Raw genomic sequence first — 25092 nt, forward strand, 5'->3', positions numbered from 1 at the left:
TTTTGTTTTTGTCTATGCTAAACAAAAAACTTTGTTTTGCAAACAGTTTGTTTTTAATAAAATCATAATCAAATTTCCTAGTTTGTTTCAAAAAAGACTTTGCCTTATGACTATGGATACTTAGCCAATGGCCATTAAAGCACCATCACGGAAGAATATTTAAATAAGCAAACAAAAAAAAGCCCTGGAGGAAAAGGAATAGAAACTAGGAAGATTTCAGTAAAAGTTATTCTTCATTACAAAGAGCTGTTGTTCTGAAATGTACAAAAATGTTTCTCCTTTTAGCTTTTTTAAACATATAAAACAAAATCAATATATTCAGCGCTAATCTTATAAGACAGATTGATTGTCACTTATTTTAATTAAAAACTTAAGATAGCTTAATATGAATTCCGTTTACCTACATGAATAAATAAATTCCTTAAGTAGCAAACAATGAAATCCCTCTTGCAATAAAATATTCCCTCCACCCATCACCCACTACCAACAAACAACACGAAAAAAAACCCTATACATGTTAAATTAGAGGAGCTATAATAATTCTCGTGCCAACAAATTGCTTTTATATAGCTTATACCTAGAATAATTTCAAGGTCATAAAAATAATTCTTTAAGTGCTTCTCTTCCATTTTATAGAAAAAATATATATTTTTGCACTTTGTTTTTTTTTTCTAAATTTTGGTCAAATGCTTGTATCCATGCAAAAAAAATTGTTGATTAAAAATAAAGAAAGAAAAAATAAAGAAACCTATTAGAATGAAATATATGTACAATGCAAAATTGCATGACAAAAGAAATAAAATTGTTTAAAATGAAGGACTATTTTCAGAAGAGCAATTAAAAAAAAAAACTAAGTTATATAGTACAAATAATTGGAAGGAATCACTGGTGACTGTTTTAATAATATTCCTTTTGAAATTCAAGGACAAATTGGATGAATGAATATTGAAGTTCAATGATATGAAATAATTTTTAAAATGAAAAAAAAAAAAATGAAATGAAATGAAGTATAATTTATAGAGTGGTCTGCTTAAAAGAAAAAATAATTTGCTACACCTCCTTATTTAACATTAGTTCATTTAAAATATTAAATATAGGGTGGATTGTAATGTTTTTATATGATTTAAAACATACACAAGTAACAAAATAATTGTTTTGGTGACTAAAATGATAAATTCGTAAAAAATAAAGTTGAGATAAAAATCAGACATAACATTACTATAATAGAGAATGCAAAATAAAAGTCCCACAAGTCCGTCTGTCTGCCTGTATAAGGATAGCTACAGCATAAACCGAAACACCGATTAACTTCCAACTTGGTATGTAGCGTTTTTGAAGACGCTATAGAGGGGTTTTCGGAATTAATTTTTTTAGACGGAAAATAACGGTATGTTATATGTCAATTTTAGAAAAGTTTCATTTTTTACAAGAAGGCTCCAACGCTTGTTTTAAAAAATTCAAATTTTAGTTTCTATACTAGATAATATCTTTTAAAGAAAACATTTTTTTTTTTTTTCAAAAGTACCTAATTATTTATTTATTTATTTATTCCATTTCATCAATTAGATTACACACTTAATATATAATCATAAAGACTGCTGAATTATATATATTTTGAATATATTCATTGAAAAACTAAAAGAAAAATATAATATATAATGTTTTTTAAACTTAACCACCAGGTTGTAATATCGTTAAAATGAACATTAAATGTTTTTTAAAAGTGTCTCGACTTACTTGAGAAAAAAAATCAATATGACTACAAATCTTATTAGATTCTCTAATACATCTTGATAGAGGTTCATTTAATCCGTAATTTACTCGGTGAAAAGATTCATGGAACAGATAACGAATTCGTAATCCTCTAGACGGAGCATACACTTTAACAAGAGACAAAAGTTGGGGGCAATTAATACGAGATGTAACAATATCACGTATAAAGACAATTGAGAAATATTTACGGCGAGTTTCGAGAGACTGCAAGCCTAGAAGTTGGCATCTAGTTTTATACGAAGGCATTTGAATATTCCAGTTAAGACGGTAAACTACAATTCGCGAAAACTTCTTTTGAATGTTTTCAATTCTCGTAGAATGAACATTATAGAAAGGGTTCCAAATTACACTGCAATACTCTAAGGAGGATCTTACATACGCATAAAAAAGTGACAGCAAAGTAAAAGGATCTGTAAATTCTTTTGAGTTACGGCACACAAAGCCAAGCATAGAATTAGCTTTAGAAACTATAAAATCAATATGCGGAGTAAAGCAAAGTTTGGAGTCAAAGATAATTCCCAGGTCTTTTTTTTCTTGGATTTTTGAGAGTTTCAAGCTTTCAATTTTATATTCAAATTCTATCGGTGACGGGCTACGAGAAAAACTTAATGTTTGACATTTGGAGACGTTTAAGAAAAGCTGGTTATTATCACACCACTTAGATAAGTGGAGTAGATCTTTTTGAAGAAGAAGGCAATCATTTTGTGTTTTAATGCAACGGAAGATTTTAATGTCATCAGCAAACATTAGGCAAAAGGCATTTTCTATGAAATCAGGGATGTCATTTATGAGCAACAGGAATAGAAGGGGTCCCAAGTGACTCCTTTGTGGTACTCCTGAAGTTACATGAATAACATCTGATAGTAAATCGTTCATTCGAACAAATTGAGTTCTACCCTTCAAATAGGATCCGAACCATTTTATCATATTGGAGTGGAAGCCAATAGTCTCCAGCTTTTTTAATAAAATAAAATGGTTAACTCTGTCGAATGCCTTTGAAAAGTCAGTGAATATGACATCCGTTTGAAAGCCATTTTCAAAGTTTCTTATAACCTCGTTGCAGAAAATCGTAAGATTGGTTGTTGTGGATTTTCCAGCAACAAACCCATGCTGAAATGGAGAAATGATTTCTTTAAGAGAGAATGTAAGTTTATCGTAGACTATTTTTTCAAAAACTTTGGGGATTGTAGACAATTTACTGATAGGCCGGTAATTAGAAACATCTTGTTTAGACCCAGATTTATGAATGGGAATTATATAAGAAGTTTTCCAATCATCCAAGAAAATACCCTTTTCAAGAGAAGCATTAAACAATAGAGTTAATGGTTCCGAAAGAGCGCTCACGCAATTTTTTAGTATGATTGGTGGAATGCCATCAGGTCCAGGTTGTTTATCCTCATTTAGACCGTTTAAGGCTGACTCAACATCTGTGTTACTTAAACATAAGTGACCGATGCTAATTGAATTATGACACGCATTAGATGAATAGTTGCGAGGAACGAATATTGGTGAGTAAACTGAATTAAAAAAGCTAGCGAAGAGGTTGCAAATAGTGGCTACATTGGAAGATGTTGTCCCTGAGTACTGCATGCAATTAGGTATCCCATTAGAGCATTTTTTTGTGTTTATAAAACTCCAAAAACATTTGCTGTTCTGCTTTAAGTTGGATTCAGTGCGAATTAAATAGTCTTTATACAAAAATTTGTTTAAAACATCGAATTCTTTTTGAAGGCGAAGATAATTACAACGCAGAACTACATTTTCAGTTGAATTTCGAAATAATTTATAAGATTTGTTTTTTTTATTATTTAGATTGCTGAGTCGCGTATTGTACCACGGGGGTTTAGAATTACTTTGGATAGCTATTTTGGGAACAAATAAGTCGATTGCCTTTTCAATTATCTCTTGTAATAAGCGATACGCTTTAGGTAGTTGGTAGTTCCTGAAAATCATGTTCCAAGAGATAGAGCAAATGAAATTATTTATTTCATCAAAATTAGCTTTTTTGTAATCATATTTCATTTTCTTTCCCATTACAGGTTTTAAATAATCATATATACTAAATTGTAAACTTAGCGCAATATGATGGATGCTGTTTTCAAAAATAGGACTAGTACATTGTTTAACATCGGCTAAGAATTCCTTATCAATAAAGATTAGGTCAAGAATACGGTTTCGACTATTTTTAATATTATTTATTTGTGTAAGATTACATTCAGAAAAAGAGTCTGTTAACTCATATTCACATTCGTTAATTACGTTGAAAGGAAAAAGACATGACTCATCAGGGTCCCAGACCCAATTTATATTACCTAAATTGAAATCACCAAGTATGATTATATGTTGATTACTATTTAAACTTGTAATAACAGAACGACAATTATCAATATGAATTTTAAATAATTCAAGGGAACTACCTGGTGGTATATAACTTAATAATATAGTAATATCGCAATCTTTATTTATTAAAACTCGCACAGCAAGTTGATCGACATCATGAATTGTTGTTGTAGAATTAAGTTTGATTTCATAGCAGGAGAATGATGAACTGACTGCAATTAATACTCCACCGCCTCTTGTTAAATTGGTTTTTTCTTGGCATCTATCTTTGCGAAAGACAGAGTAGTTCAAATTGTTAAATAATTCTGAATTATGATATTTATCAGTAAGCCAAGTTTCACAAAAAGTATAAATATCGTATTGACAGGACGATGTATTGAGAAGAAGTTGATTGAGCTTTGTACGTAGACCACCAGAGTTTTGGTAATATAATGAGAATTTTTTTTGTTTGAAAGTTAATGTTGTTGTTGTAGAAAGAGAATGGGGAAATGAGGAAATGGGAATGGGAGAAACCGGTTTTATGTTGTTGCAATTTGGTTCGGAGGCTCTTCGTTTTTTTTTAGAGAGACAAATTTTTTTATTTGCACTGTGCTAGGCCAAATCTGTTTATCCATTGCAATCATAAGCATATGAGAAGGCACACTGATTTTAAAGTTCACAAATTTTAGTTCGGATATATTTGCATTCATTTTTATTAGTTTAAAGCATTTTATCTGGTTGAGAGGAATTTTTGTTTTAGATGCAATATGATTAATTAAAAGATTTGGATCTGTATCAGCGCGGAATTTAGAAACATGAAACCATTTGTATTGAGAAATAGTATTATCATTCAAAGATGAGAGTACATCTGTTCCATAAACTGTTTTTATATTTTGTTTAGTTGATCTTTGATTATTATTGGTATTATTGTTGTTATTAATAACAGTTGAGAAACTGTCATTTTCATTAGGTGGAGACTCCGACTCTGAGTAAGACTGAGACGGAGATGACAATGGTAAAGGGATAGAATTATAATTAATCATTTGATTTTGATTTTGATTTAGTAAATTAATATCACTATTACCACCAGGTGAATTTTGAGAAACATTTATTAGAGGTTCGGGAAAAACAGAACCTAAAGGTTTTTTAGAATTTTCACTTTTTTCAGAGATTTCACTGTTTTGGATAAAGTTGAGAGATGGGTTCACCAAAGGAGTGCGAGAGATCAGAAAGGGCATTTCATTTAAATCGACACTTGGGTTCATTTCGATGGTTTTGTTTCTAGCACATTGGTTAACGCATACTTTAGATTTTAAGAAAGACACATCATTCTGAAGGTCTCTGATTAATTGAATGAGTTCATTAAAACGATGATCAAAGCAAGATTGGAATGAGGAGGTACATAAATTACATTTCCAGTAAAGTTTATTGCTAGCAATGAGATTAAATTCACTGTCTTCAATCTGCGTGCAATCTTTGTGAAAAGAATTGCCACAAAATAATTCGCACACAACACGGGGTTGATTGCGTTTAATAGCAAAGTCACATTTAGCACAATATAAAACCATAGTGCAGAACAATTATGAAAGCGTCTATATAGAATGAGAACTCAGTGACAACTGTACCTGTCCTAAAGCCGTTCTTTTTTATTTTTGATGTCTACAAAGTTTCAAGTTTGTGGGTCCATGTCGTGCATTTTATTTAAATAGCAGCAAACAACCTATGAAAAAAGAGAAGGCTGGTAGAATATTCAAGACAATCGTATCAAAATTCACACTTCCACAAAAAAACAAAGTTGGTATGATAAAATTTACATATTGATGCGGTTTCACTTAATGTCTTTCTTGCATTAATAGATTAGACCACTCTAGGCGAAAATAAAAAGTGCGCTTTTTTCAATGTATCAGCAACTTGAGCATTTCCAGCAGCATTAACGTTGCCAAAAACTTCAGAGGTGAGGTATCTGCATTCTGAAGCATTGTTTTTTGTAGCAATAGAATTATCTACAGCAATGTACACTATGTTTACTAGAATAAATACGAAATTACGTAGTTTCAAGCTCTTAGAAACTCCTTTTGAGTTGGGGGCTATCGTGAATAAAAAAAAATGCCCTGAAAACTGCCTGGGAATTTTTTTTTTTTTAGGACATTTAAACTATAATTTCGTGAGATTTTCTACTTACTCGAAGAACCATGGCAAAAATTAATGGAACGCACAGTGGGTACCCTCCCATACAAAGTGCGGTCAAAAATATAATGACCATTTTTTTGAAGTGAAAACTTCTTTAGTATCGTAGTGATTTGAAACAAGATGAAACGAAAACGCGATACGACTTCAACTTGTTATAAATTTTTTGTTTTAATAGACAGATGAATGAAATTTGTACAGTAGATAGGTAATTAAATGAATTATAATTGTACAAAATTTCAATTAATTTCATATTCAAAATTCGAAGATAACGGTAAAAAGATGTTCTTTTCCAACACACGTTATATCTTTTGATCTAGTGCACATACAAATTTGATTTAACTTTAACACGCATGCTGATAACATAATCTTTTATTTGATATATCACACATTATGGTACGTACTCTACAAGATACACAATCTTAAATTGAAAAAATTGAAAAATACCTCAAAACACCTGTGTAGATCTGTTGGCGATGACCAGCTACCAGTGTAGGAAGTACCGTAATCTCAGTCTGGAAATTCGACATGGTTGACTTTAAAAAATTCTAACTTCTCTTGTAGACATCTTTGAAATAAGATTTATACATCGTTATACAAGGTGAAACAATAAGCTTTCACATGGTATAAAATTTTTTATAGGTTGTCACACAAAAATATTTAATTAATAGCATGAGAACATAAAAATAAATGTTTTTTTTTGCTTTTTTTGATGAAATTTCATCGAGTTTAAAAAATTCTAGCTCTTTTTGTAGATGTCTCATAGACTTGATCGATATATATATATTTTAAGCTAAGGCCATAAGCTTTCAGATGATATATAATTTATATAGGTTGTCATACAAAAAACGTGGATTTGAAGGTAATAGAATAAAAATAGGTGGATTTGTTCTATTTTTTTTTTTTGCAAGAAAAATGATTTTTTAAGGTTTCACTTCTACCACGTGTGAATTGCACACATGATTTTTTTTTTTAATGAAACGCCTGTATTATCAATTTATATGATTTATTATTGCAAAAAATGCATCAAGTCAGTTTTTTAAAATTTTTGTTATTTTCAAGAAAATTAAAAAAAAGGTAAAAAAAATTTTTTTTTGAAAATATAAAAAATAATGGTTAATGCCGGAAATGGACCTGACTGTCAGTCGAGCACCTTACCCTTACCCTCTAGTTCAGTCTTTTATAAAAATAATAGTGCCGAATTTTTTTAGTTTTACGTTGTAATTTTTTTTTCTCCGTGTTTCGTCATTTAAACTCGTATTACTCGAAAAGGGGAAAAAAGGGAAAAAAACGGCGCTATTATTTCGAAAGGTAGGACGGTATTCTTCATTTGAGAACTTAAATTGTAGAGGGCACTCGAAGGCAAACCAACTAAATCTCCAATTTACTGAAAATTAAGCTAAATAAAAATTAGCCTTTATGTTATTTAACAATATAATTTATGTTTTTAGGAAGTATTAACCTTCTTGTTTAATATCCATAACAATTTAAGTATTAATTTTTTAACACCTGCTATCACTATCGCAAGTTCACACCTTATAACTGCAGCGAAAAGAAAACTGTACCTTTTTTTATATACCGACTTTGAATGGCTATTAAGAAATGAAAAAAAGGGTAACCGTCAAACTTTTTTTGGTTTTGGTTCGATGGGAGATTGTAGAACGTTGTTTAATCATTGGATTTTAAAAAACTGACATTTACTTTTTTTTATTTCTGACCTATGAGCGGTACCCACTGTGGAACGGTTGGTATTGGTACAACTCGCATCAACCGCAGACCAAGAATTATTTGATTCACTAACCTCTCTTTACAATTTAACGAAGAAACTGAATTGCCCCCAAAACAACAAACAATAAATATTCAAAAACTGTTATGTTTTCATGTAACTTTCACCAAATCTCTTGGGTGTGATACATCTTATGCTGTTAACCTCACGTATTTGAATTCAAGGTTTTGATTTTGATGATGCACTATTTCTCAGAAAGTCATCAATAAATTCAGTTAGGTATTGTTATCACCTTTACCAGGAATAAAAATATGTCCTTCGCTAACCTGCTTACGTATTCCAATAGAATAGATGATAATTCATATCCGATTTCTCTTTTAGGACAAGTATTGGTTTCGGGTATAAATCGGATATTTTAATCAAAACCAACATTTCAACGGATACAAAAGTAAAAAAAAATGGTTTTCTTCATAAAAATTCAACTCAGTTTGACATCTCCTTTTTACTTTCTAACAAACTTTATTAACATAATTACATAAAATGACTCAGGGAAAAATCTAATCCATTAAACTAACTTTAAGATTACAGCTTAAGGCTTTTAAAATTTTTTTATCACTCTCTTTCTAAAACATCTTTAGATTTCAAAACTGTCAATCTCATGGTTTCCATCTACCTATACATTATATTCACATTCAGGTGTGGTTATGTCTTTATTCATCCAAGTTTATAGCCAATAGCTGTCCAATATATATGTTGTATTATACATAAAACTTTCATTAAATAAAAAGCATCCTTCAATGCCAAGGACCAAAAGTTTGATGAGCATATAAAATGTTATAATAAAATTACGACATTGAAAAAACACAAAACTCAATTGTCTTCAAGACATAATCAATATTTGAGAAGACGTCTATAAATTTTGCAAAAGCATTATTCAATCTCTATCTTGTACCTGTATTTGATCATATATCTTTAGGATAGTTTGTGTTTTCATGAATTTGAATTAACTTCTATTAACTCTGTCTTATAATATGAATTGTGGACTTGATTAAAATAGCCTTCAGGGTATCTTTTGCTAAATTCCCTTACCAAGGACTTAAGTTAAAATTTATTGTATCAATATGTTATAGCTGCCATCACATTCTGAACATCCAACCTATTCCCATGATGTTTATCTCATCTATACGTGTTCAAGCTTTTAAGGGGATTATTGAAATTTGAATTTCTTCGAATACTCACTTACTGACACTAATCATTTAGGAAGGTATCCCCATATCAAGTGATTACGTTTAGAGAGTAGCCTACTAAAAACAAATATCGATTTATTTTAGTTGTTGTATATAATAATAAAGAACCCTCTATCGCATCCAGACATCAAATCTTAAGTTCCTTGTGTGTCCAAAAGATGGGGATAAGATGAATTTCGCCACATTTGAAAATGCGAACTTCAAGCAGAAAATTAAAAAAAAAAGTGTAACTCCTTCTAGGTAAGTTAAGTTTGTTTCCAAGAATCACCCAACTTAATTCTTAAAAAATATTTTTCCTTAACGTCTGCTAAATATCATTTTTTTTTACAATAGCTAGTTCTATTAAGATGACTGCCAAAAAGCTAGAGATAAAGTGGTGTAATGCATGGTAACGTTCATGTATTAATGTTATTTTTATATCAATTTCATAGAAATGTAATAAAACTTAAAATAAATTCGGTAAACATTTTATTTGAAAATCTTATAATTAAACTCTACAATAAGCAAATAATATTTGATCATCAAAAAACGATGATCTAAAAAGCCTCAGTAAAAAGTTAGTTAAATGGGAACTCATGGAACAAAACACTACAAAACAATTTAGATCTTAAAGCTAGTACGCACTTGAAAAGAAACAAATTGAAATATTCATCTAAAATTCTGTTAAAATATACGAGGTAAATTTAACATTGGTCAGACACGAAAATAGAGCTTAAACCAAACCCTACTTTACTGGATTTTTGGATGGTGAGTCTGAATCCAAAGTCAAAATTTCACTGAGACATCACGTTTTTGAAATACTTGAATATTTATGGCCAAAATTTTATTTTGCAAGACTACTTATACACCATATTAAAATGTCCTAAAGGTATTTTTTTTCTTTCAAAATTAATTTTTTCTCAAAGATATTGAAAAAAGAAATTTATGATGCATATCTCGAAATCTTGATAGTTTTTTTTTTTTCAAGTTTTGAATGGTTTTTCACTTTTGTACTTAAAAAAAAAAAAAAAACAATATAATGTGGAACTATACATACATATATACATATATATTTGACTAAACATCAAAAAGAACCTAATTGAAAATTAGTTTTTGAGACTTTATAGCAAAAATAGTGATGAGGACAGCTGAAAAACTAGACGTGATAGAATAAATCTGTAAACATTTTTGAATTCAGAAAACTAAAGACTACTATAATCATCTAATAAAGTTCTTGCTCCCGACTTTTTTCTTTTGTTTTTGCCAACCAAAACCAAATTAAAGTTCAAAATTCATGAAAACCATTTATTTGATTCAAAAATTGTTGGTGACACCAAATTTTGTCTGAAAAATGTGTGGAAACTGGAGAAAAAATGCATATGAGGTAGTTGTAGTAGAAATACCAGTAAAGCAATGAGACCTAAGTTGAAGAAATGCTATTTAAAATGATCATAAGTAGCTCGAGATCAATCATAAATGTAGGTTGATTACACAGAGAAAAATATGACCCGCTAAAAACTAACAGATTGCCATATTGTTTTACCTTCCATACATTTCATAAGGAAATCTTATTAAAATCAACGATTAATATGGTTTTTTTAAGGAGATTTCTTATTATTTTTATAGAGAAAATCTTATTAAAATTTGACTGAAAAGTTGATTTTTTTGCAACTTAGCACTAGACAAAAATCGCCATCAATATTTTCATGGCATGTTGGTTCAGGTGGTAAGGTGGGCGAATAATGATTTGAAGTCTCCAGTTCGATTCCCAGCCTGGTCATCGTTTTTTTTATTTTTTTGCAGATTTTAAAACAATAAGGAAAACCCGATTGTTTTAATAAGGTTTCCTTTTTGGATGAAAACCATAGAGAAATCTTATTGTTTTTGTTCTATTTTATGTGGTCTATTTTTCTCTGTGTATAGTATACACTTATAAATTACGATTAAAACTTGTCGCTAAAGTATTGCATACTGTCATTTTATACATATGAGTTGTATTTCTCTTGAGAAATATTTCCGAATCTAATAATGATTTGTTAATTATGTTTACTTTAAATTTCAATACTTTGTAATTTTTAACACTGTTATAGATAGCAGAAAAAAAGCATTGCATTTCATTTCATGAAAACTATAATGTCAATACTTGCCTTAACTATAAAAAAACACCTATTTTTTTGAATTTGCATGTCTTCGTTATATACTTTGATATTTCGAAATTTACGGAGTAAAAAAATAAGTTTAACCCTAGTTTACGGCACGCAAAATAATGCAATAACCAAACTTGGGGTTCGCGCGAACCCCAGCTTTTATGCACCTCTAATTGTTCATTATCAACAATTTGATGCATTGTCTCTTTCTGTTATTGATTAAGGTGACAGTTGCGGTGTCTTTTTATGATAACACGTGTTTGGTTTTGCCAAAATATAATAAAAATTGTTGAAAATAGTCCATTTTAAGTCTTGGGGTTCGCATGAACCCCAAATTTGGTTTGTGACTTTTTTTCAAAAAAAAATTCCAGAAAATTATATAAACAAAAATTAATTTCGTTCACTGAGTTTTCATCCCAGGTCGAAAAAACGATTTAGAAAAAAGTTATAACCATTTAAACATGCGTTGGGGTTCGCACGAACCCCAATCCGTAAACTAGGGTTAAATAATTTATTTTTGTATATATGTAAATGAAAAATTCAAACAAAAAACTATCTAATATATATCTTAAGACACTTTCCTAAAATCCAAAAATAAAACCCCGTTACTTTATCCAGAAAAACTATTTTTTCTGAATTACGTAGGTAGATTTTTCACAAATTTACTTATTTTCAAAAAAAAAATCCGAACTTTCAACACTAACTGCCAACTAAAATATATTGGCGTCATTTATTAGAAATATGGAGTACTATTTCGATAAAGCAATATTGAAAATGTATGTTATAGGTAAGCATCAAAAGAAAAAAAATATCTTTCAATTAAAGATAAAAATTCCAAACACACAAAATTGATTCTACAGTAGTTATGGAATTTTATTAAATTATTTGTAAGGGTATCAAAAAATCCAAGTTTACCCTCACGTTTTTGAGACAGAAAGTTTTAAATAAAAGAACAATAATAGTTATGTTCACGAAGGTAGTTCCTGAAATTCAAAACAATTTCTCTGGCGAAATTCACCATTTCTTAACTCAACAGCAAAATCCCAAAACAACAAATCTGTGTACATATAAATCAGACTACCTATAGTAAAATTCATTCTTTCCAAATGGAATCTCTTGACACACAAGAGTGCCAGTAGTGTGTATGGCTATGTATATGTATCATTGTTTGGTATATTTAGTGTATATAGGTGTTTCCTATAAGGTGCGATATAGGTACGTAAAAAAAAAAAAACAAACAATATATCCTTACCGGCTTCTTCTCGTATAAAATTCATCTCGAAAATGTATGCTTGTGTCTTTTGTTTTCCCCAAAGTCACAACAACCGAACGATGCCCATCAAAATGTATTTTCAATCTCGATTCCCATTTATCCATGTGTTGTGTTTACTCCATTACTGCCAATGCCACTACTGCCTGCCATTGTTGCCGCCCGCCTTCCTTTTTGCCTCCCACAGCCTGCCACAACCCAATTCAATTCAATTTAACATCAAAAATACAAATGTGATTACGTTGTAATCCTTGATATAAATCAATTCTATTGCCTGTGTGTGTGTATGTATGATTGTGTGACAAGAAGTTATTTTTTTCGCACTCAGTGTGTTGGTTTTCGCACATAAAATCTCAATTAAATAAAAATAAAAATCAAATAAGACTGATCTCTATTTAAATTCTATTTTTTTTTTTTTCCAACATCAAGGAACTCGTAAATAAAGAAAAGGAAAAGGAAAAAAATTATCCTTAATTTTAAATATGTAAGCAAAAAATTCCTCGCATTAAATTCCGCGTAAAAGATAAAAAGAAATAGGTTATCCTCCAAGGAATTTACAAGGTTACAGAGGGTTATAAATTAATCCTGAGGTTGGATATTAAAGTTTAAGTGAAAGCATTCAAGGTGCACAAGAGAAACAGGTACTAACGCAGTAGGGTGTAGGTTGTAATGCTTTAGACGACGACGATGGTGGAGTTATAAAAATAGCTCAAGTACAACGGGCATATATGAGTACTTTATTTTGATTACGTTTTGCAAGTTTAAATCCAAAATAACAAAAACAAAAAAAACGCTTCTAACAAAACTTCACTGGTTTCAGAAATAACAAAACAATTCAATATTTTTATCATTACGGTAGAATCGCGAACTTTATTTATTCTTTTTTCCTTTTGTATTGCGAATATGAACTTTAAATAAAAGCTTTTCAAAATACTCTTGGTTGTTTTGTTTGTTTAGAAATAAAAACAATAAACACCGTCAGAACTGGTGCTAAAACGCATAATGCAACACTCGAAGCCCGCGCTTATAAACCGTTAACCGAAGCACAAAAACAAACAAACAAACACGAACAACCCAAAATAAAATTAAAAAACATAAAACCAAACACCACCAAAACAAAGACACACAAAAGTAAACAAACAAAAAAAGCCGTGAAGAAGCAAAGACAGAACTAAAATGAAAGGACTCGATTTAGAAACAGCGTTAAAAAGCAACAAAATGGCGTGTCAACACGCTCGTGAATATAATTTTCGACTGAGAAAAGTCCTTTCAATCATCAGCAGGATACTGGAATATGAAGTTCATCGTATTGGCATTTAAGCTTGGCGTTTATCGCACACGTATAATAGCCGTTAAAACTGTATGGGTATACATTTTGCTTTCATCCCTCCGTGTTCTTTTGGCTAGAAAAGTCCTTCCCCTAGCCCAAACCCATGGGACCTACGCTATACAACACAAGCACTGATGAGGGAGGATTCACATTCAAGCATCCACCCAAGGTGACTTAATACAAGCAGCCATATTGCCTGCGTTGTTATTTCGGTACACAGGGATGTCTTATTTTCAGGTGGTTGTTGTAACAGAGAGTCAGAGATGATTGCAACATCATGAAACAGCTGATTTCGAAAAGCTTTTTTTTCCATAATAACACAACAAATTTGACAGGAAAAATAAGCTTTTTTTGTGCAGAAAACTGTATAAGAGAGCATTAAGGTGAGAGAAAGCACTTTTTTAGTATCATGAGAGTGAGAGTAAAGATTATGTTTGATCTGCAAACAAACGTAAAAACAGCTGCTCTATCCAACATTAAGTACACAGATTAGAGGACCTTTTTTTGCTTTGTCAGCTTGACTAATGAAACTGCAATTTGTATCAGATGTCAACGCTTTCATGTTTATGATGGCATATCATATTGGCAAATTTATTGTAGTGAGAGTACTAAAAAATATACCAGGCGATGAAATTTGATGCCAACAACGTTGACACATTCATTATACTGCTGAGCGTGGTGGATTTTTCTCCAAGTGGAATTTGTCCATTTTATTGTTCTATTTGTTTTAAGTTTGCTATTGCAAACACTTGTAGATTCTTGCAGCATGGACAAATGAGTTTTATTTACTGTTAGGTAGGTAGGTATGCGCAAATAATAATGAGTTTTTATTTGTATATTTTGACTTCACTGCCTTTTTTGGTACATTTTGTATAGTCTTTTCAATTTTGTATTCCATAGAGCAATATCCTGAGGGAAATCATGGTTAATGTAAAAATACATATTGAAATGTAAATTGTACCGAACGTTGGGAGAATAATGAGTGCATTACGATAGGGAGTCATTAAACGTTGCTGTCTGTGAAGATTTGAATTTTCCTTCATAATGTTTCCACACCAGACGAATACGCAATTTTTTGGCAAAAAAAAATCAAAAACTGGTAAAGCGATCACACCGGACAACTTTCCTATTAAAAATTTTATAACACTTAAAGTAAGATCATAATTTCGCATATAAGCATATCAAGGGGCACGGTAGTGCCCAGCCAAGTTCTCTAGCAACTTTGGCTCTACACCCTTATTTACAGGAAACAACTCAGGCCATTTTCGACCCCCCTCTAACTTCCACACCAAAGATGCTAGAAATTTCAAACTCACTACATTTGTTGAGCTCGTAAAAACCAAACTCCTCACAAAATTTCAGCCTCCTACGATGAGTAGTTTCTGAGATATAGGGCTTCAAAAATCGCAAAAACCGTAACTGACTCACTGACTCACTGACTCACTGACAGATCATCAAAATTATGGAGAACTTCCCGATATCGTAGAAACTTGAAATTTTACACGGTGATAGGACTTGTGGTGTATACAAAGGAAAAAATCGAAAATTTGAGATTTTCAATTCAGGGGGCGTGGCATCCGCCCATTTCCGCTGAATTTTCATCATATATTATAGAGCACTTCTGATTATCGTAGAATCTTGAAATTTGGTAGAATAATAGAGCTGGTAGTTAATACAAAGGAAAAAATTTAAAACTTGAGAATTTCAGCCAGGGGGCGTGGCAACCGCCCATTTCCGCTGAATTTTCATAAATTATTATAGAGCACTTCTGAATGTCGTAGAATCTTGAAATTTGGTAGAATAGTAGAGCTAGTAGTTTATACAAAGGAAAAAATTTAAAACTTGAGAATTTCAGCCAGGGGGCGTGGCAACCGCCCATTTCCGCTGAATTTTCATAAATTATTATAGAGCACTTCTGATTGTCGTAGAATCTTGAAATTTGGTAGAATAGTAGAGCTGGTAGTTTATACAAAGGAATAAATTTAAAATTTGAGAATTTCAGCCAGGGGGCGTGGCAACCGCCCATTTCCGCTGAATTTTCATAAATTATTATAGAGCACTTCTGATTGTCGTAGAATCTTGAAATTTGGTAGAATAGTAGAGCTGGTAGTTCATACAAAGGAAAAAATTTAAAACTTGAGAATTTCAGCCAGGGGGCGTGGCAACCGCCCATTTCCGCTGAGTTTTCATAAATTATTATAGAGCACTTCTGATTGTCGTAGAATCTTGAAATTTGGTAGAATGGTAGAGCTGGTAGTTTATACAAAGGAAAAAATTTTAAATTTGAGAATTTCAGCCAGGGGGCGTGGCAACCGGCATTCCCGCTGAATTTTCATCAAATATTATAGAGCACTTCTGATTGTCGTAGAATCTTGAAATTTGGTAGAATGGTGGAGCTGGTAGTTTACACAAAGGAAAAAATTCAAAGTTTGAGAATTTCAGGCAGGGGGCGTGGCAACCACCCATTTTCACTGAATTTTCATCAAATATAGAGATTTTATATTCTACAGCCATACCTTGCAAAAAGTAGTGAAATCACAACAAAAACATTACTGTTAAAAAAAGAGCCAAGTTCTCTTATATTGAAATTATGCTGGCACAAAAAGTACTGAGATGTAAAAGTGTACCAAGTTCTAAAGTTTGGGTTCAAATTCGTATCAATAAAATTTTGATTGTTTACTTGGCAATTTTTTAAATAACTTTAAAAATCTATAATTAAGAAAAATTGTCAAGTAAACAATCAAAATTTTATTGATACGAATTTGAACCCAAACTTTAGAACTTGGTACACTTTTACATCTCAGTACTTTTTGTGCCAGCATAATTTCAATATAAGAGAACTTGGCTCTTTTTTTAACAGGAATAGGTTTTTTGTGATATGTATGTACTTGAACATGCACATGCACATATGGGTTTATATCCCCTCAAGTGTTGGGCTGACGATTCGGGTAAGAAATTGGGATAAGAATTTTCCAAATAACTCAACCCTTAAGTTTGAAGAAATTTGCGAAAAGTGTAAAGACATTAAAAACATTACACATTAAACTAAAAATTCTTTGCTGGAGATCCGGGTACAAAGGAGTAAAGTCATAAATGATAGTTTGCCAGAAAATGCGAAGTTAAAATAAAATAAGCTAATCGATGAATTTTTTAGCATTGATCCTTTTATTTACATATATAAAAAGAGTTGTTCTAAATTAATGTTTTTGATACCAAATAAAAGAGAAATAAATTGCACGACTGGGGTCGCACGTACTTGCTCTTATGCTTAAAGTAACTATAATGTTAAAGCTTTTTATTCAAGAAATTAAAAATTTGATATTTTGTAGAAATTTCATAAGTAGTATAAAAAAATTAAATCTGTTTTTATAATTAATTAAACTCCGTTTTAAATTATCTTAAAAAAAAAAAAAATATGCCATTTTATTTCTTGTATAAAAAGGTATTTTTAGAAAAAAAATTTCGAAAATTGTAGGAGCCGTATTTTAAAAAAATAATTTTTTATATATAAAAATTTTTTAACATTTTTTAAAAAAAAAGTTGGTATGCCATTTTGAAGAAATAATTAATTTACACATAAAAACTAAATTTCAAAATTTTTCATTGATCCGTTTTCAAAAAATTGATTTTTCAAAAAAAAATTTTGAAATATTTTTAAAAAAACCAAAAATGCGTTTTTTGAAAATTTTCTAAAATTTTATTATTATCTTTACTTACACACTTTTCTATAAAAATTTTCATTTAAATCGGATTAATTTTGTACGAGATATTCAGAAACGAAAAAAACCGTTCTATGACAGGTACCGTTAATAACGGTACAAAAAATATTTTTTTTATTTCAAAAGTTGGCTCTTATGTGTGTGTACTACACACAAAAATTTTAATCAAAATCGTTAGAGCCGTTTTTGAAAAAAATTAACTTTTCTATTTCCGTTATATGACAGGTACCGTTAGTTTTGGTCATAAAAAAAAAATTTCAATTTCCCCTCTAGGGAATCACCAAAAACTGCTAACTACCAAGTTTGAAGAAAATCACTTTACTCGTTTAGGCTGCAGCTCCAGATAGAGACAGACACACAGACAGACAGACAGACAGAATTGCCAGCCCCACTTTTTTGGCATTCTCCATCATCGTAATGTCATGTAAAATTGTTATCTCGAGTTCGATTTTTTTTTTACGAATCCTAAACTTGCCCTATAGTACCTATATCGCAAGTAAAAAGAGGTTCTTATTTCATCGAAAAACGAAAAGTGCAATTTTGTGACTTAACCCCTTTGTACCCGGCGGCAAAGAATTATAGTCACCTCTAGGTAAAGTACGTTGAGTGTTAATGGTGAAAAAACGTATCAAAGAAGTAGCCTTTTAATGACTTTTTTGAAGGCAGTTATCATGTCTTTAACCCTGCTAAAATTAGGGGATTTTTTTTATTATTTTGAAATAGTTTTTTGACGTAGGAACTTCATGCTCGAAAAACCCTTAAATAACGAACGCCATAATAAATACAATTATAAAATTTTAAAATTTAGTTGAAGCGATAAAAACTGTTCTAATAAACCTACTTCATAATTATCTAAGTCGAACCAAAAAACGTATTATATATAAATTCTAGAAAACACATCTTAGCACTTTTAAAGTAATTTACACCAAATAATAATTTTAACAAACTAAAGAATTTTTCAACTCACTACCATTTTTCCATTCCCAAGTCATTCCAAAAAAATTCAATTCACATTAAGCTGGTTTTATTTTGTTTATTGCTCTGAAACTTAAAATATTAGCATAATGATAGCTTTTTGGAATGAGAATTTTTCTATGCTGCTTAAGGATACACACACAAGAATGTGGGCGCCTTGTGTGTCATTACTATTTTGTCCATTATGGACACCAGGATAAAAATGACATGTATACAAGCATTGTGGTATAGGAATAGGAACTTGATTCGATTAAACTAGGGTAAAGCAAATAGTATCTGTTGACTGTTTGTGTAAAAAATCATTTTTAATTTTTACGTAGGTACATTGATATTCATATTTTGATAATGTTGCTTGCTATAATGTTGTAAAAGAAATATACCTATCTTAAAATTGTGGTTTGTTTTAAAATTAGTTTACATGGACTATTTTTACAAAACAAGAGCTCTTATATAAAAAAAAAAAACAAACTTAAGCTTATAGGTATTTCCATTCTTTTTCTAAGCTTTGTTATAAAAAATATAAAATCTTTAAAGTTTATTTAATGTTTGAATGCTGGTAACCCTTGTTCTGAAGGTTTCTAGTCTCAATGAGCGACAAAGAAAAGTAATGTGCTATAACTTAAAGCAATTTAGGAAATGACTTTGCTAAAATATTGTGGAATTAGAATGAATTTTCATACATTCCTTTTAATGTCCTTGATTTTGTTCATATTAAACGCTCGTTTTCGCGTTTATTATTTATCTTAATCATTTACCTAATTTAAAATAAACGAGTCATATTACACAGCTCACCATTCACAAAATTTTGTGACAAATACTCGTTACATACACTCAAGCACACACATACATGCCTTTACAAGTATCATATTAGATGGTTTTGAAATTTAACACAATCTCTGTTGTAAATGTGTCATCCCTTTTTAGCCACAATTTCATTAACGTTCATGTGGTCCTGGTGAATTGTGATCTAGACAACAGATTTAACCCCAAATTATAACATCACCACCTCCAACCACATTTTATATTAGGGAAGGCTTACTCTTATTCAGCTGCAGAACCACAGTCATTTTTGAATGTGGTTTTTCAAAAATGACGCAAGTATTTTGTTCGTTTGGTTGATTTGGTTTCTTGTTTGTGGTCCTTTATACTTTTTTATTGTGTGTCCCTTAAACAAACACATGCGTAATTGTTAGGTTCAAATGTTAACTTACATCTCATCAGTTATCCCATGAAATTCAAAGAAAATGTTTTAGAACAAATCAACTTAAAAAAGGGTTCTTATCAACCTTTGTCCTTAAATAACGGTAGGCACCTAACAAATAAAAAAGGTTTCCTTTGGGGAAATTTTATATTTTAAACATAACAAGGCCGTAAATGCCAATACAAAGTTTATTAAATTCCAAAAATAGATCATATATTTTTTACGAATGAAAATGGCAATGTCAATGACAATGTAAGTGACAATGATTTATCTAACAGACGAAAGTTTAGAGAAAAAGAAATGTCAAAGTCTTATAAAAAATGTATTTATATTTTGAAGTTTAAATTTAAATAAAAACAAAATCTCCAGTCACCAGCCTCCAGAGAAATAGATTTATTCGCCTCCAAAGCGGAGGTATTTTAGGTTATTGAGATGTCTGATAAGTCAATCAGGACTGCAGATGAGAAGTGACTTTTATATAGGAGATGATGGAAATACTTTTCCTTCGCTTATCTAATAATAATGTTTGCCTCTTAGAAGGGTAAAACAGCATCTAACTGATGAACCCTACTATTTCACCTTTTTTTACTTCTTTGTATTTTTGTTTAATTTTTGTAAATTTTATTTTACTTGTTAATCCTCTTAATTATATCTACACTACAGACTTACCTCTATAGTTATATGATGTCCTCTTCCACGATAATTTTCTTCGTTTCTCGGTCGAAGGTTTTTGGAGTCGATTTGGACGTTGGTCTGCATGGTTTTTAAATATTCTAAAAAAAAGCAAGAAAGTTCATTACTTATCAGTTATCACAAATTATTTACTTGTGTCAAATACATAATTTGATTATCAAAACAGATTTCATTAATTTATATATAATCACTGTGAAAAACAACTTTTAAACCAATAATAGTCTAGCTCTCAAATTATGTAATTAATTTAACTATTTCCTTATCCCTGATTGCAATTTTAATCTTTAAATCAAACAATTCTGTCCAGAAGACTATTAAATACTGTTATTCGGGAGTACTTTATCATAAAACTTGTGAAAATGCACTGTGGAAATAAACATACATATTAGTAGAGTAACTAAAGCAAATTATTAGGGAACCCGGCCGAACAGCTCTGATTTTGACGATTTTTTTTTTCAAACGTAGGTAATTAAAAATACTTTAAAGTCTATAGATTAAAAATTGCCGGTGTTGCCGTATTGTTTTTTAAAATTAAAATTAATTTTTTTTTTAACAAAACCATTTTTTTTGCTTAAATTTCATAAAACAAATGATAGCAAAAGATTCTCTAGGTAATTTAAGGAAAATATATAAAAGGCAGTAAGGGACAATCTTCCATCGTTTAAGCGATAAATGCAATTTTCTAACATTCTGACCTCAAACACAAAAAAAATATTTTGAAAACAACGGCAACACCTACAATATTTTAAAATACATTTTTAAAAAGCCAGAAGCTCATTCTTATATCTTAAATTTAAATCCATTAAATTTAATCAAGACTTTTGAAAAAATGGTCCTAAAACTCAGAATTAAAAAAAATAAATTGCACGACTGGGGTCGCACGTACTTGCTCTTATGGTAAAAGTTACTCTAATGTTAAAGTTTTCAATTGAACAAAATAAGAGAAAAATTAAAATTTGATATTTTCACGGAATTTCGTTAGTGCTGCAAAAAAATAAAATCTGTTTTTATAAATAGTTAAATACCGTTTTAAATGCTCTTTTACAAAAAACTAAGTATGAAACTTTATTTCTAGTATAAAAAGGAATTTTTAGAAAATTTTTTTCGAAAATCGTTAGAGCCGTTTTTTAAAAAAATAATTTTTTATATATAAAAATTTTTTAACATTTGTCATAAAAAAAGGTGATATGCAATTTTGAATAAATAATTAATTTACACATAAAAACGAAATTTCAAAATTTTTCACCAGCCCGTTTCCAAAAAATTTATTTTTCAAAAAAAAATTTTGAAATATTTTTTAAAAATCCAAAAAAGTGTTTTTTGAAAAATTTAAAATTTTTTAAAATAATGATTATTAAAACGTTTCTGTATTAAAAATTTGGTCGAAATCTGTTTTGTCGTTTATGAGAAATTCATAAATCCAAAAAACCGTTCTATGGCAGGTACCGTTAATAACGATACAAAAAATATTTTTTGCATTATCAAAGAAGCCTCTTATCTGTAAAAGTAAGCATAAAAATTTTAATCAAAATCGTTAGAGCCGTTTTTGAAATAAATCAACTTTTCTGTTTCCGTTATATGACAGGTACCGTTAGTTTTGGTCCTAAAAAAAAAACTTCAATTTCTCCTCTAGGGAATCACCCAAAACTGTTAACAACCAAGTTTGAAGAAAATCGCTTCAGTAGTTTAGGCTGTAGCTCGAGGTTCTTACAGACAGACAGACAGACAGACAGACAGACAGACAGACAGAATTGCCGGACCCACTTTTTTGGCATTCTCCATCATCGTAATGTCATGTAAAATTGTTATCTCGAGTTCGATTTTTTTTACGAATCCTAAACTTGCCCTATAGTACCTATATCGCAAGTAAAAATGTTATTAGAAAAATTTAAAATGACTTTTTTCCAAACTTTTTCTAATAAAATATGAATTTATTTAAAAAAAATTTGTGGCCATAAATATTATCAGTTGAATTTTGAAGCAAAAAAGGTAAAACATATCACACTTTTGAAAAAAAAAAAATGAAAAATTACTTCAATTTCAATGGTTTTTTTTTTATTAAAACTGAATGTTTGCATTGAATTAATTAATTTTCTCAAAGACTGTGGTAAATAAGAAGTTTAAATTTTTGCTTTTTAACTTTCAACAGTAAGGGTTATTAAATGAATAAAAAATAATTTTTTGTTTAGATGTTGAACTTAAAAAAAAAAAATAAGTTACATTTTTTTTCAAAACTTTTATTAAAAAAAGTTCTTCGAAAATGAAATACTTTTTAATTTTTTTCATAAACCGTAATACATATTGACATTTCCTTTTATAATTTGAAATCATAATAAATGCGGCCAAAAAAATTTGAAAATAAATGCATTTTATATTACGACCAAGTTTAAAAAACGACATGTTAAAATTTTTTCAATAATTTTTTTTTTTCAAAAATCTGAGTTCAATTACCATTCTTTCAAAAGCCGTACATTCAATTAACTTAATTTTAATTTTACATATATTACTAAGCTTCTAGCTTTTAAAAAATGTGTATTTGAATATTGTAGGTGTTGCCGTTGTGTTCAAATATTTTTTTTTGTGTTTGAAGTCAATTAATAAGAAAATTGCATCTATCGCTTGAATTATGGTAGATTGTCCCTCACTCCCATATATTTTTTTTCCTTGAATTTCCTAGACAATCTTTGTGCATCAATTAATTTATGAAATTTAAGAAAAATTTTTGAAAAAAATTTGTTTTTGTTCACAAAAAACTTCAATTAAATTTAAAAAATCAAAACGGCAACACCGGCAATTTTTAATCTATAGACTTTAAAGTATTTTTAATTACCGACGTTTGAAAAAAAAGATCATCAAAATCTAAGCTGTTCGGTCGGGTTCCCTAATATTGCCAATTTTTGAGCTTTAGTTACTCCACTATATAGCTTGTCTACCAAAGAACTTTCTAAAGCAAAATTCAAATCGACCCTTCATGATGATAAATGAACCACCTATCCTTCGTTTGACTTTATATCCGTTTAAGTTATTTATTATACATCTAATATGAAAAAAATCACGGTCATTTTATTTTTCAAATTATATTGAAATCAATTATTAGTTTAAATTTAAAGTTGAACACATTTTATTTGTGTCAAATAAGTTATAAATTAAAATTAATTAATGGTGTACGTTAATTTGAAATAATTTAATGCAAGTACTAGCTTTATTAATTTATTATTACTTCCGATAAGGCAAGCTTAGAAATAACAATGGGACATTTCATCTCTATCGCGAGCTACAACCCAGAGCACGATTAAGTTGAAGTCGTTATGAGGTTTGAAAGATTCTCTAGAAAGACAAGTCACCGTATTCTTGCTTTCTTATTTTCTGCTTAATGACTTAACAGGCTTCAACAAAATTTTTCTACAGAAGCACTTGATAATCCGTTCTATTCAAAAATTAATTTTTTTTTAATTGATTAATTTTGTCTTAATAATTTTTGAAAACGGGACCTATGAATTTTTTTTTTTTTGTTTGTGTCGAATTTATTTTCTTACCATACCAAAGTATTTTTGAAATGTGTTTAAAAAATCTTGTTTTTGGAAAATTATTTTTTTAAAAGAAAAGCGGCTCTGACAATTTTCAAACAACAAATTAAAAATTTCTTTTAATGCAAGAATTTAAATGGCATACCTCGTTTGGAAGTCGAAACCGTTAAAAATATTTTATTCTAATTTTAAGACAAATTTTATTTTTTTTCTTGTCTATTGCACCTTTCAACCTTTCTTGATGGCAAAAGCTAGAATGTAACCGAATTTTCATGAAGATCTGTGGCGGTGACTGTGGGACACCCTGTAACCCAGATTTCCAAGAAATCTGATCATTTCATAATAACTGAGTGATGAAATTTAGTGATGGTTTTTATATGGTAGTCAGTTGGTTATTTTTTCAAGAAAACGTTTCAGTCATTGAAAAGAAAATGTTACTCATACGCCACAGTGACCAATTTTTATTATCTGCCACACCCTTTGGACGATAACCACGGGAGTTCGTGCATGTATGTATTTAAACATGGAGATGGGTTTCATAAATGGTGTTGTAACCAGAAAAACAATGATTCTGGGGTTTTGGGGTTTCGCTGGTAACAAATAATATAGAAGTGCCTTTTATTTTCCTAGTCCTCTGTAGACTCGGAAACCATTCAACAGGTTTGTACCATAAATTTAAGTTCAGTATAAAATCATAATTTAGAATAAGACCTTCATACATTCTATGTGTGTCAGGAAGCAGGTAAGAACTGTTGAAATAATAACTGTTTAAAATACATAAAATTTAATGAAAGAAATAAAAAAAAATAAGCTTGAAAACTGTTAGATGCATGAATGATTCAGCAGATTTCCTCATAGTTTTTTTCCTGATAATTAATAAAAGAAAGGTTAATTTCTTTCACAAAAACGATCTAATAGTGGAGTAAATAAACACAAAAAATGGCAATATTAGGGAACCCGTCCGAACAGCTTCGATTTTAATGATCTTTTTTTCAAACG

At 29.9% G+C, this 25092-nt stretch overlaps 2 protein-coding genes across 3 annotated transcripts in view; one reads left to right on the forward strand and one right to left on the reverse strand.

The window, feature by feature from the left end:
* Nucleotides 1-25092, reverse strand: part of LOC129910514 (inactive dipeptidyl peptidase 10) — a 178366-nt gene that overhangs the window by 110537 nt on the left and 42737 nt on the right. Inside the window, exon 1 of one of the 2 annotated variants that reach the window (XM_055987923.1) lies at nt 13503-13906. Coding sequence is in view for 1 of the 2 variants with exons in the window: in XM_055987920.1 (XP_055843895.1) it covers nt 20543-20632 (90 nt within the window). In the remaining variant the exon portion in view is untranslated. Of the gene's footprint in view, nt 1-13502; nt 13907-20542; nt 20647-25092 lie in introns of those variants that run through there. The other variant, XM_055987920.1, reaches the window with a different exon arrangement.
* Nucleotides 1-25092, forward strand: part of LOC129910517 (XK-related protein 4-like) — a 141600-nt gene that overhangs the window by 44182 nt on the left and 72326 nt on the right. The gene's annotated exons all lie outside the window — the stretch shown is intronic.

Source organism: Episyrphus balteatus, chromosome 2 (genome assembly GCF_945859705.1).
Source record: "Episyrphus balteatus chromosome 2, idEpiBalt1.1, whole genome shotgun sequence".
NCBI classification, from domain to species: Eukaryota; Metazoa; Arthropoda; class Insecta; order Diptera; family Syrphidae; genus Episyrphus; species Episyrphus balteatus.